This window comes from Epinephelus moara, chromosome 13 (genome assembly GCF_006386435.1).
Source record: "Epinephelus moara isolate mb chromosome 13, YSFRI_EMoa_1.0, whole genome shotgun sequence".
Taxonomy (NCBI): Eukaryota; Metazoa; Chordata; class Actinopteri; order Perciformes; family Serranidae; genus Epinephelus; species Epinephelus moara.
The window spans coordinates 8,845,584-8,859,755 of record NC_065518.1 but is presented as its reverse complement, the minus strand read 5'-3'; the positions used below and the strand labels follow the sequence as shown (position 1 = coordinate 8,859,755).

At 42.7% G+C, this 14,172-nt stretch overlaps 1 protein-coding gene across 1 annotated transcript in view; it reads left to right on the top strand.

The window, feature by feature from the left end:
- sdk2b (sidekick cell adhesion molecule 2b) overlaps window positions 1–8,233 on the top strand; it is a 454,891-nt gene extending 446,658 nt beyond the window's left edge. Inside the window, exons 45-46 of the mRNA XM_050059698.1 lie at window positions 5,502–5,558; window positions 6,074–8,233. Coding sequence (XP_049915655.1) covers window positions 5,502–5,558; window positions 6,074–6,520 — 504 coding nt within the window. The 3' untranslated portion in view covers window positions 6,521–8,233. The remainder of the gene's footprint in view (window positions 1–5,501; window positions 5,559–6,073) is intronic.
- The last annotated feature ends 5,939 nt before the right edge of the window (window positions 8,234–14,172 follow it).

The window sequence follows — 14,172 nt, the reverse complement described above, 5'->3', positions numbered from 1 at the left end:
ACAACAATGGCGAACACTTCAAACAAGATGGACGCTGCCATTGAGGCTGTTCTAAATCAACATGTCTTCTTTATAGTTTGTTTCTGCTTTGCTCGCTGCACCTTTAAAACCCCGACAAAACAAATATGTTGTAATGGCTCCACATCTGTGTAGACTTAAAGTGATGTTCACACGGATATGTCAGTCTGTAGTGATCCCCCCTCTCCTACAGAAATCCATGTCAGACTGAAGATGGAAATGGAGTGTAACATGTTGACTGTCTGATATCAGGTTGCACATTCATTGTTGTATTTTCCCCTTTTCCCATCTTCCACATTGTTCTCCCTCCTACGACGTGAGCAATTGTAAACAGGAACACAGGGCAACTTTATTGCGCTGATGATAAAATAAACTACTGTCAAGAGGTTTCACCAGTTAATTGGATAGATGTCTTAATCTCTTTCTCTGCCTAATTTAACATCATAACGATGAAAAAATGTTTAATAATTGTCACTGGCAGGCTGGTATGTGTCTGTCTTACACATCTCCCTGCATAAATAAGATGGTTGGTTCCCTGGAGGCTGAGATGCAATGCTGCATTTCATGCCTTAAGTCTGTTTCTTTCACAGCATTCAGCTCTAGTAATTAGCTCGTAATGAGTTGAAGTGAGGAGCTGTTTCACGGGCCGTGCTGCCCCAGAGGTAAACTGTCAAGCATCTGCACTGTAGATTCCTCAATTGGATCCTTGAGTTATTTCTGCTAAAGACTGGTGATGAACCAAAAGCAAAAAGAGGACAGATTGCTGCGGTTTATACTCGTAGGTAGAACGTTTCAAGAGACAGAACATCTGTTGAGCACACTCCACAGCCGGGCAGGAGTGAGACGCAATTCCCTGTGTCAACACTTGGTCTGCACTCACTCTTTCACTCTACCCCACACACACAACTGGAGTGGTGTTTCATCTCTCAATGCAGTGTCAATTCTTTCAGAGTGAGGTAATACCACTTGAAGTGGCTCACCATGTCTTGTTGGTCAACTGCGAATGGATCCTATTATTGTGTTGCTGCGTTGCTAAACACGCTGGCATGAGTGGAATGCTTTTCAACAGTGGTTGGCCTCAAGTGTTTACAACAGGGCAGCGATATTACAAATGGACAGCAAGCACAGACAGCCGTTGATCCGTCTCACAGCCTTGCTCTCCTTATGGAGAGGAACAACAGTATAAAAGAAAGTCCCCCTCCACTCAAAAAAGAGTTTGTCTTCTGGTTATGTCCCCTAAAATGTCTGACCTTGACTATACAGATTTGTATTTGTGCAAAGTTTCGCACTATAGAGGTGTTTTCACATTTCTATACCAAAGGAGACGATGTCTGTGCACTTCCTTAAAATCTGAGATTCAAACGTTCGCCTGGCAAGCTAGATTAAGGACGTCACTCATATGAAAGACAATTGCTGACTTATATAAGAAACACATATCACAGTGGGGACAGACTTCAACATAAAAGCGGCAGTTAGCATTAGCATAAAGATAGTTTTGACAGCAAACATGGTAGAATGTACAGTTTTTAGACGTAAACCAGACTCTGGAGCTTCCTTCCACTATCTACCAAAACCCCATCGTAACACATATTATTGTATGTTTCACAACCCCTAACGCTGTCTGCGCCGCTGCCAGTTAGCCTACAAGCTAACAAACAACATAAATAGAGGATGCTAACTACACCTATCTTTCTGATACATTTGCCAGTCGCCAATTTTGGCTGAGGCTCAAACATGATTGGCCGAATCTCTCCGATGTTTCCTTCATTGCTAACACAGCTTTTTTGCACAGAGATCACGCCAAACCACCAAACAACTGCGGCATCATGCTGCTCCAGTGTGTCGGAATCGCGGAAGCAAGAGGCCTGACATGTAACACAACAGCGTCAGCTTCTAGTGTGACATATAGCAGACGCGTCAGCAGCTCTTTATAAACTGTAACAGTGGCATAACCTGGCAATAACAACCATTTACCATCCCTGTTATACGGCGGCTGATCTCATCCTCTGCTCAGGGGGTAAAGAGTTCCCAGACCTCATTGTTTTCCCCGGTTGTGGACATTTTCAGCCACTGCTATTCTTCCTTGAGTTAGCTGCCAACTGCTACCACCTGCCTTTTAAAGCAACATTTCTGCGAATGTGCCCGTGTTAGCCAGCTGGCTAATGTTCGCACACATTACTCCTATATAATCCCATCCTGCTGGCTGCCCCGTTTATACAGACCTTGTTTTACCTCTGTTACTATCTCGCCGATCCCCTCGTTCCTATTATACAAAACGGCGAGGCGGCATAACGTCATGAAATTCCCACCTTGACCAGCCAATGTAAAAGGGGCCATCTTGATGCGCACTGCTCTTGCACAGGTCAACCCTAGCACAAGCAGTGCTAGAGAAAGAAAGCAAAAGGTACCACGAGCAATTTTTGAAAAAAAGGGGTGAAAAAGCAAAAGTATTTTAAACAAATTAATAGTATTATTGTGATTATTTTAAAACATGTCTGGATAGTGACTTAGATTAAGAAAAAGAAAAGAAAGCATCGTCATTGTGATCAACTTCTGAATCCTGAGCCAAACCTTGCTGTGCACAAAGTCTGCCTCTGATTAGTTTGGGAAAAATAAGAGTGAGGGGGAGGAAGGGATCACATTCCTTTGTTTAGAACCAAGAAAGATCAGAAAAGCAGAAAAAGCATTGTCTGTTTGGACATTTATAAACTCTGCTTACAACTAACAGAGAAAGGTCATTCTATAGGGGTTTGGTATAGGAGACATGAGCCATGTTGAGGCTGAGGGAAATCCGAGCCCGCTGCCATATGTATCACATATGTGCGGTGTAATATTCAGCGTGCGAGCTGTGCTGTGGAGTTTATCCTTGGAGTGCGTGCCAGCAGCCATGTTTCTGTATGTATGAGGAGATTGAACATGATAATAAGAGGGGTGAGAGGGAGAGCAGGGAACCTTGAGACAATTATCAGCACCATCTTTGCTGCTCTGACAAGAATAGGCCTTTGTTGCTGCACTTCTGTAATACACTCAGTGTAAAATCCAAGTATCCTCTCTGGGAAATTATCCAGTGACAAGTCGACTGTGCATTAGTTCATCGTGGCCAGGTGATTAATCACAGGCTAGCGAGCCAATTGGCAACTTGCTTTCAAGGCAATTAGTTGACCATGAGCAATCCCTGCCGAGTGTTCAATGACAACATCGCTCTCTGTTTGACACATGGAATGTTACTTGACATGAATACAATAGAGTTTCTGGCCCAGCCTGCAGCAGAGCGGAGGGTCAGTGAGCTGAGGATTATGGTCATTTCTTTACAGATGACTTGAAGGGAATTTAAACAGACTTTTAAAATAAGAAAAAAAAAATCCTCCTCCGTCCCAATTAGTCCCTAAAATCACACTCTCTTTTGCTTCCTTCACGCTACTTGTTCAAGGTGAGAATATCGTGCTGCTATCGCCTCATTGTTATGTATAAGGGTACGGTCGGTCACACATATGCAAAAATAACAGTGGCGAACATTTGCCCCCTGTTGACTTTTGTTCAGTGCGAGCAGAGGGGCGAATAAAACATTAACTTGCGGTGGCAAAATAAATTCACAGCTTCGCATCACATGGAGTTTAACTTCATGAACTTTGACTTGCAAAGTCCCACCTTTAACCAGGAGTGAAGAAGTATGTGTGGAAGACACAGAGACTATTGGAGTGTCTAACCAGCTGATATTGAATGATACCAGCCGTGAAAAGTACAAACTGCCCCACATGAGAGATGCTGCCTGGCTGGCAGTGAGTCGGGAGACAGGAAAATGTACCAATAAAATCATATTTTGTTTATTAGCAAGCTAGCTCTGTGTCTGTCACATCAGGCACTGCCCACTTAAGCACGTATATCGCCTCAGCAGGCAACAGTTATTTGCCTGTATTTGCTGTTGTGTGACCGCACCCTAAAAGGTAAGATCAGGGAATAGGCGGAACAGATTTTTCTCGTCTTTCAGCAGAGTTGGTAACTGCGCCAAAAAGTCATCTGTGTAAAAGGGACAAGCATCAGGACAAGATGGATGTGATGTTTTAATGACGTATGTGTGCAACCCACCAAGAGATTTAAAAAGCAGTTAGCAGCTAACTCAAAGAGGAGGAACAGCAACCGAAATTGTCCACAAATTGGGGAGACAGTGAGGTACAGGACCTCCTTGCCCTCCATGGGTGCTTACACACCTGCCCTGTTTGTTTTGGTTTAATTGAACTCAGGTTCATTTGCCCCCGAAGTGCAGTTCGTTTGGGCAGGTGTGAACACAGCAATCGCACTCAGGTGTGCACCAAAACAACCGGACCAAGACTTTGAAGAGGTGGTCTTCTTTACAAACAGTGCGGATCATTTGTGGTGAGAATATGTTCCGACCTGGATCTGAACCAACTGCAGTCACATGACACATTGTTTGACTAAAATGAACAATGACAGCAATATAGTCCACGATGAGCAGCGCTAAAATCAACCTGCGTAGTTGTCCCTCCATTGTGACATTAGAAAGTGTCACATTTATCTTGCAAGTGTACTCTTTTTCAACGTTTGCTTTACTTCCTGGATTTTTCCCACATGGAAATTCTGACCAATCAAGAGCAGCTTTCTCACACAAGGCATTTGATCTGGTCCGCTTGTAAATGCTGCCGTGAGAACACGAACCACCTCTAGGCAATTATACAACTTTGTAACAAAAAGTTTGGTCTGAATCAGTCCCTGATTCAGACCAAAGCAACACAACTCTAGGTCTGAAAGCACCCTGAGAAGAAGACAGGATCAGGCACCGTATAACAGGGATGGAAAATAATTGTAATTGCCAGGTCATGCCATTGTTACAGTTTTGAAAGCGCTGCCCGACGTGTATGTGATGTACACATGCAATGTTCTACTGTAAAACCTTGGGTGCTGGCATTCATGTGGATGCCATTTGTCGCTCTCCACCCACCCAAACACGATTACAGACCAGGAACCCCCCCTTAACAACACTGCTCAATGGCAGTGACCCCCCCAGCAGGACAATCACACCACAAAAAACTGTTTAGGAATGACCCGAGGAACGTGACAAAGAGTTTCAAGATGTCAACCTGGCCTCCAGATTCCTCAAATCCCAATCCAATATAGCATCTTTAGGACGTGCCAGTGCCCCACCTCACAACCCACAGGACTCGTAGGATCCTCCGCCCACGCCTTGGTGGGGTTCTGAATAAAAAAGCAAAGCTGGCATAATGAAGTCTTCATTTTGGCCTTATCGCAGGATCTCTGTGTAAAAAGGGCATATGTTTGAGAATGCACTGCACCACCTATGCTGCTTTTTATTTTAGCATTTCCCACCATCCACCCAGAATGGCACAGAGGACCTTTTTATATATATGTTTAACAAATCTATGATATTTTCATCATCATGACTGGGCCATTTGAATCATTCTGTTATGGTGATGTACTGTAAAACCCATTGTTTTGTTCACCCATAGGAGGCGCTGGTGTTTTCATATGGGACAGGTGGCCTACATACACTTCCACTGCATTTGGTGAGGTTCCTGTGGCTGCCTGCTTTGAATGTTTGTAGCCTTTTAGGTGACTGGTTCCTACTGCTAGTCCCATCCAATCCTCTCCCTCAGATTCCCATTCCAGGTTTTATGTGGTACACGACACCAGACCGCGCCTTGCTGGCGTGGTGTGGACACAAAGCTTGTAGACCCTGAACATACTGATTTAAGTCCTCAAGATAAATTTGCCATCTTGTGTTGATGGTCCGTTTACAATTGCACGCTTCAGTAACAAGTCATCCGTCCGTGATCATGCTTTGACCATTTTTGGTGTCCATGTGTTCTCGTGCTGTGTCGTAAGTGTACGTGTGTGTGTGTGCATGTGTGTGTTGTAGACAGGGATGATTGTGAATCGATGACTTTGCTCAGAATAATTCAATAACTTCATGTTCATTTACATTTATAGCCTCAGCATCTCTAACTGCTCCACATTGGAAACACTGCAGAGTCACCCCGCGCTAACGCCACACATCGTCTTTGTTTTCTTTGCTCCACAGGGCAGCGACAGCGAGTACGAGGTGGACCCCAACCGGCAGAAGACCCACTCCTTCGTCAACCACTACATCAGCGACCCCACTTACTACAACTCCTGGCGCCGCCAACAGAAAGGCATATCCCGGGCGCAGGCCTACAGCTACACCGAGTCCGAGTCGGGCGACCCGGATCACTGCGCCCCACCGCCGCTCCCTCCTCTACCGCCGCTGCCCCCCCAGCTCAGCTCGCCCAGCCCCCAGCCTCAGCAGGCCCAGGGCCAGCCTCAGGGCCCGCCCCAGGTCCAGCCCCAGGGCCAAGGCAGCCTGTTCAGGCCCAAAGGTAGCCGGACTCCCACCCCCTCCCAGCAGAGCTCCAACCCCCCCAGCCAGCACAGCACCCTCTACAGGCCCCCCAGCAGCCTAGCCCCCGGCTCACGGGCCCCAATCGCTGGCTTCTCCTCCTTTGTGTGAAAAACGCTGGAAAGGACATTTCTGGAAATATCTTGTGTCGAAGGAGAACACGGAAAGTCGACCCGATCAAGTCATTTTCTTTCTTTTCATCACTTTTCTTGTTTGTTTTTTTTACGTGTTATTATTTTTCTTCAGTCAGCTCAGATACACGCGGAACGACACTATGAGACTTTTTGGAGCACTTTTTTTTTTTTAATCTTTTAATGTGTGGAAGTGTGCCAGTGTAGATTTCTCTCACCAGTTGATAAATACTCTGCATCATCTACTCACTTTTATTTTTGGCCATTTGAACTATTTGCATGACTTTATTTCCTCCCCTTGTGTTTTTTTTTCCTTTGAACACATTCAAACGGTAATCTCTTTGATTCTGTACAAAGTCACAAGAATCTTTGGAAACACACACACATATAAATATATATAAATATATATAGTAGATGTACCTAAAAGACAAAATCAAGTCAATGCAGTGTGGCATTGCTGGAGAACAATATGATGGAGCCATATTGTGGAAGCGAAAGGACAAGTGTTTGTGCGGACTGGATGAACTGGATGTAAAAACAACTTCAAAGAGGACAAAGACAGACGTGGATGTGGATTTCATGCCAAATTGAACAAATTTTGAACACGTTGGCCGGGAGAGTTTTAAGCGGACTGTGGCGAAACAATCATGGGTTTCCATGGAGACAGCTCTCTGGTCTACAGCACACAAACATGTAGGAAAAATGGGACGACATCATGGCGGGTCAGGTATCAACGACTGTGCCGTGCCCGACGGATCCTGCAGATATATGAAATGAGTGTATATCTGTCAAAGTGTTTATTGTGAGTGTGTGGATCAAAGATGCCTTGATAGAGAAACACTTATTTATGATATCCGGCACCGGTTGTTACTGAACTGCTGACGGTGCCCCTTGACCGTCATAATGGCTGGCCTCGAGAGCCTTCTTTTAATCCTGACAGATGTGGGCTGTGAATTAATTTGCATTCACGACCCATATTTTTTCACCCTTTGCTGGCTCACACACACATCAAGTCTCATTCTGCATATGTCTGCTGAAACGCTTTGAGATCCAACCGCAGAGGGCGAAAACGCGCCTGAAGCCGAGCGGGACAGTCACATGGGCACAGCTGCTGGTTCTGCTAAAATGTTAACAGAGAGATTTTGATAAGATTTTTTTTTTCCTTCCCTGCTGGTATAACTCTTCTGTCACCGCTCACAATCACGTGGCAGCGCTGAGATGATGTCATCGAATTGCCTCACCTCTTTCCCCCCTTTTGTGTAATCAACCACTCTGTACTATTCAGGTGTGACTGTATCGTCCCAAATGCTACTGCGCGTGTGTGAGCGTGTGTGTGTGCATGTGTATGTGTGCGTGTGATGACACTTCTCGTGCGTTAAGCTTTACGGATCATTCACTGTGTGTCTGGTTATAAAGAGATCGTCCTGCAGCATCTGTAAACCTGCCTGGAGTAACGCCACAGAGGGCCGACCGGCCGCCTGCCAGGCGCACTCATTACGCTATAGTGAAGACTCAGTGGTGTGTTCCTAGTTTTCATAGTTCAAAGAAAAACAAACAAAAAAAATGTCATCTACTTATTTTATTTTTTTCTCTGTGGGGTGATTTCATTGTACGCAACAAAAGCTTATCATGCAGAATCTGAATGAATATATGATCACAGTACATTTCTGAAATAAATTATTTTTGAATGTTAGCAGTTCTGGTGCTCAATTGAAAACTGTACAGCGTCAGTGGGCGGAGACGAAACATGAAAATGCTGACGGGGAATTTCAAATCATGACTGTGTGACCTAGTCTAAAGCTAAACTCGGAGCAACAGCTTCCTCATTCATTTCAATGCAGCTTCACCAAAAGAAGGCCGTCATCCAGAAATAAAGAATATCCTGGCTCAACCTTAGCCACCCCCCACATGGCCATCTCCAGTTCAAACCCTCTCCTCACACCATCACTGCTCTTTCATAGTGAATGAAACACCTTGAACCCTGAGTGCACAGCCTCATTCCACTAATGACAAGGAGAAATAGAAGTGACCTAGATGGAGTCCACAGAGACATAGTATTTCACCTGGATGGGCGGGGGGTTTTGCAGAACGCAGCAGTGCACACTTTGGTCCGACAGCCTGTTCTCTGAGTGCATGTTCATACAAGATAAACACCAATCAGCCACAACATTAAACCTCTGGCAGATGAAGTGAGTAACACTGATCATATTGTTACAGCGCAGTGTTCTGCTGGGAAACCTTTGGTCCCAGCATTCATGTGGATGCCACTTCATGTGCTCCACCCACCGAAACAATGTGACGGACTAACTGACCCTTTGCTAAGTCCTGCCCCCGGACGCAGACTGGCCAATCGTAGCGTAGCATCAGACCGGGCCAGACCAGGGCCCGACAGCAACACAGCTGTGCTCCATTTGTTTCAGATTTCCTTCATTTCCAGGCTGGTTTTGTGGATTTGGAGCTAAATGTTGTGCCTGGGGCACGTCGTGTATTAATGATACTCGTTACCTGGAGAGGTTGGAAAAAGATATACGTTTCCTCCCTGTTCCAAAATCAGACCCTGAAAAGTGTAGGGTTAGCTAGCTAGCTACTGAAGATATAGCCTACTGAATGTATACACATGCTGCTTTTGCTTTTTAATGATTATAACAGTGAAACAAAGACCGACCCTGCTGTACAGGAACCAGTGAAGGGAAGCAGGGAAACTTTGCTGATATTCAATCAGCTGTGTGTTAGGGCTGGGCGATATGACCAAAATCTCATATCATGATATAGGTCATTTTATATCCAGATAACGATACATATCACGATATTAATCCAATGAATAAAAAGTTGCCGGTGGATTTATATAAACTCATTATGTTACTGTAAGTGCCGTAAAAGCGCCGCGAATTAAAAAGCCAAGAAGAGTAATTTATCAATGAGATCCAAAGATGGACAGACTCCAAATGACAAGAAATATTGCCGTAAAAAGTGTAATATGCGTCACAACGATATAAACGATAGAGCAAAATATGAAATGATAAACATTTTTCTCTCGTCACACGATATATATCGTCATATCGCACAGCCCTAGTGTGTGTCATCGCAGTATGTGCAGATGAACGTTGTTTGACTTCCCCCGGAGCTCCCCNTCCTGGATATATCCTTCAAACACAGACTGTAGACCCCTCTGTCTGCTTCTCTCTGGAATCACTCTTTAATTTCTCCAAAAATATGATCATATTTCTTCAGGGAGTGCAGTTAGTTACAGTGTGGGCTGCAAGCTTACTCTGACAGCTTGTTGGACCATCACAAAGGGGTGGGACTTAGCGAAAGGGCACTCCCTGATGGCAGTGAACACTGTGTGATGCAGCAGGTAAAGCCCCCAGGTGAAATACCATGTTTTTAGGGATTCCTGTAACTTAGATATAACTCCAGTTCTAAGGGTCCATGTGTCGCCCACCATGAATTTCTATCTATCAGTAGTAAAAAAAAAAAAAGAAAGAATGTAAACTAAGGGCTATTTTTAGTGAGCACACATCTTTAATGAATGTTTTACATACCCTGGGTATATCATGTCACAAGAAGCGCCTTACCTTTAATGACATGTCATGAAATCATCAAAGGAAAACATGCAGAAATATGCGAGTGTATAACGGCTGTGGATAAATGCTCTCTGTAAGCACATAGGTAGGATCTGTCTGTGGCTAATTAGTTGATGAAATTGCACCTAACCTTAGTGTTACTCGGGGCAGCAATAAATTGGATCAGTGTAGATGCTGTGAAATCCTGTTATCTGGTTACAAATGTCCCCTCAGGACCTTTTCATCTTACTCTGTGCTCCCTGATAACCGCAATTCATTAGCTCATCATTTGTTCCTTGGTCGGCTAAACTGGCTCGGCTGGCTCCTTTAAACCTGTCAGGCTGCACATAAAGTGATACCTATATGTGTTTAAGACGCCGGCGGTGTGTTTAAGAATGTTTTGGAAGGAGAGCCTGAGCTAAAGGACACACACTTGCATGACAGAGGCACATGTGTCAGATGGTGTTAGATGCTAATTGGATCACAGTCAACTTGATCCAGGGCTAACCTACTAAACACATAGGCATGAGAGGAGAGGAGATTAGATGGGATAGGACGGAACAGGGAATTGGAACGAGCGCGTCCAGGGCGGCTAATCCCTTTTTTGAAAACACATGGGAAATTTCTCTCCGACAGAAGAATCACAGACAGGAGGCATTTCACTCGCTGAAAAATTCATTTCCGTCTGTCTCTCTTTTCGCGCTCCCTCAGGAAATGAATGACAGAAAAGAGCGAGCTGGTGGTCCCTGTTAAAAAGGGAGCCCAAGGTACTAAATAGCCCTGATGAGCTTTGAGAACCCACAGTTGGAATAATAAAGGACTCAGACAGAAGGTGTAGTTCAAAGGAGTTTGAGACCCTGAATTTAATTGCCTCATTTGTGAGCTTCACCGAGGAGGGGGGCGGTTTGGGGATTTGAAGAGGATATACTGGCAGTTGGAGAAGGGATACTAATTTGAGAAAGGGGATGTTCCCCGAGTGCCGTTCATGAATGCCTTTCTAATGCACTGTTTGGTGGATGCTTAAATTGGTTTCTGACTTAATGCGCATTATGGGAAAGAGCACAAAAATGGCCGTGGTCATTTTGGTAAGTCCCTTTGCCCCAGCCAACCTCACTCTCGCTCTCCCTGCAGTTTGGGTGGACACTAGTTTCCAGAGTGTGTGATTCAGGCGAGATCTACTTAAGTGAAAGTTGTGACATAAATTGCTGAAATTGTTGGATGAAGTCACACTCCGTCACAATTATTTTTAGCGCCGTTGCTTTGACCAGTCGACAAGTTTCCGCTAGAAAAAAGAACCCTTCATGTCCCAGTTTCTCACTGTAGTGTTCAGGCTGCATGCATTATATAACACAAAGCCACACAAGGAAGCAATAATTGAATAAGGGGCCCCGCTTCAGGGTAACACACCATCAAAGTTTTTTGTCCCTCATATCCTCACTGAAGCTCTAAAGGACCCAGACAGTTTCCCATAAAACATTAACACCACTAATTGGTCCATCATGTAATAATATAAGACCTGGTGATATTTACAGGTGGGCGAGCGGGGCTCTAACAGACAGGTGGGCGTCAGCAGTGTAACAAGAGTTAAAGTTCACACCTGAACACCAGATGACTGTTGTAACCACACAGGCGTGAGCTCATTTCTACATGACCTGAATGTGTTATGCTTCAAAGGGTGTAAATTTGCTTTGTGTGTGTGAAATTAAAGACCTTTTTTTAATGTTATCTGGGAATTGTCAAAAATAATTGGAGTAAATTGCGCCACCTCTAATAGCCTTCACAGCTATTATGAGTTAGTACTAATATAAATCAATATGTTTGGACCTTTAATTACAGTAATGTGCTACATAGCAGCACATTTGCCCCACTGCCACAAATCATAGGTTGGAAGAACATTAATTTCTGCTTTTAATGAAGAGTGGAGCTGATGGACCCAAACACAGGAGACTGCAGGCAACAGGATCGAAGAGAAGTAACTGTATGTGCAAGGTTTGTGCAGACAAGGAAAAGCTGTTCAAAAAAAAGCAAGGCTCCAACATACTGAAGTAAAACAGGACTTAAATTCAAACTAGTCTGCAGACGAGATGAAGTGCAAGAGGGGAGATGGGTGTAGAAGCTCAGGTGCAGGAGTGAGCTGATTAGGCAGGGGAAACTCAGGGAGCAGGGGAGGGTTTACCATGCTGATTGAAATCAGGTGTGCAGATGGGCAAAGGAGGGAAAGGCAGTGCAGGAACAAGGGAGGAGAAGGAAAGAGTGTAGTTGTTATCATACAATTTTGTTATTTACCTTAAATTTGTTGGCCACATTTAGTGCCGATGCCTTCAATGTGCCAATTATCTAATCAGATTTAATCTAAGGAGGAAACCCAACACATATACACATCAGAGTTCAGGTTTACTGATTGTTCAGTAACACTGCTCACCCCTAACAGGCGTCTGTCAGGAAAGGTATGACAACTCACACATTTCATTCACACTGTTTATTCTTATTGTGAAAATTTGTGACATGCAGTTTGTTAAAAAAAAAAAAAAAAATTTAAAAAAGAAAACTTGTGAAAAGCTATTAGTAACTTGGCAATCATACCAAAACACAGAAACGTCCAAAAATAAGTCATAGTATATAACATGTCATTAAAATGTTAAAAAAAACAACAACAACAACAAAAAAAACTAAGAGGTCAGAAAGTTGGATGCCACAACAAGAATGAAATAAGACACAATATAGTGTATGGAGAAAAAAAAATAATTGCTTAGTATGTTGAAAAAACAAATAATAGAATAAAGAAATGGTCATAGTATACAATATCAAAAAAAAGTCATAGTATGGTATGTAGAAAAAAAAACACATAGTATAGCGTGATGAAAAATTCTTACTTTAACATACTGGCATAAGTTACCTTAAAAAAAAATGTTATAAAATGTTATAAAAGGAGTCATAGTATAGTATGCCGAAAACAATTTCCGTAATATACTATGTCAAAAAAGAGTAAAATCATAGTACAATATGCCATAAAAATGTTATTAAGAAAGTCAAAGAGTTTGTCAGGAAACAAATGTCATTGTATAGTATATAGAAAATAATATCAGCGTGTCCAAAAAAACCAAACACGTTTCATAGTATAGTGTGTCAAAGAAAATGCGGGGTTGAATATTTTGAAAAAAATCCGTATATTACGTCGAAAACATCATAGCATTGCATGTCAAACAAATCATACTATGTCATCCAAAATCATGAAAAAACATCATAGCATAGCATGTCGTCCAAAATCATGAAAAAAACATCACAGTATAGCATGTTGTCCAAAAATACGAAAAAACGTCATACTATAGCATGTCGTCCAAAAATATGAAAAAACGTCATAGTATAGGCATGTCGTCCAAAACCATGAAAAAACATCATAGTATAGCATGTCGTCCAAAGATACGAAAAAAAAAGGTCATAATACAGCATGTCGTCCAAAATCATGAAAAAAACATCACAGTGTAGCATGTTGTCCAAAAATATGAAAAAACGTCGTAGTATAGCATGTCGTCCAAAAAAATGAAAAAACATCATAGTATAGCATGTTGTCCAAAAATACGAAAAAACGTTATAGTATAGCATGTTGTCCAAAAATACGAAAAAACGTTATAGTATAGCATGTCATCCTAAAACATGAAAAAAAGTCATAGTACAGCATGTCGTACAAAAATGTGAAAAAACATCATAGTATAGCCTGTTGTCCAAAAATACGAAAAAACGTTATAGTATAGCATGTCATCCTAAAATATGAAAAAACGTCGTAGTATAGCATGTCGTCCAAAAACATGAAAAAACATCATAGTATAGCATGTTGTCCAAAAATACGAAAAAACGTTATAGTATAGCATGTTGTCCAAAAATACGAAAAAACGTTATAGTATAGCATGTCATCCTAAAACATGAAAAAAACGTCATATTATAGTATGTCGTCCAAAAATGTGAAAAAATGTCATAGTATAGCATGTCGTACAAAAATGCAAAAAAACGTTATAGTATAGCATGTCATCCTAAAATATGAAAAAAACGTCATAGTATAGCATGTCGTCCA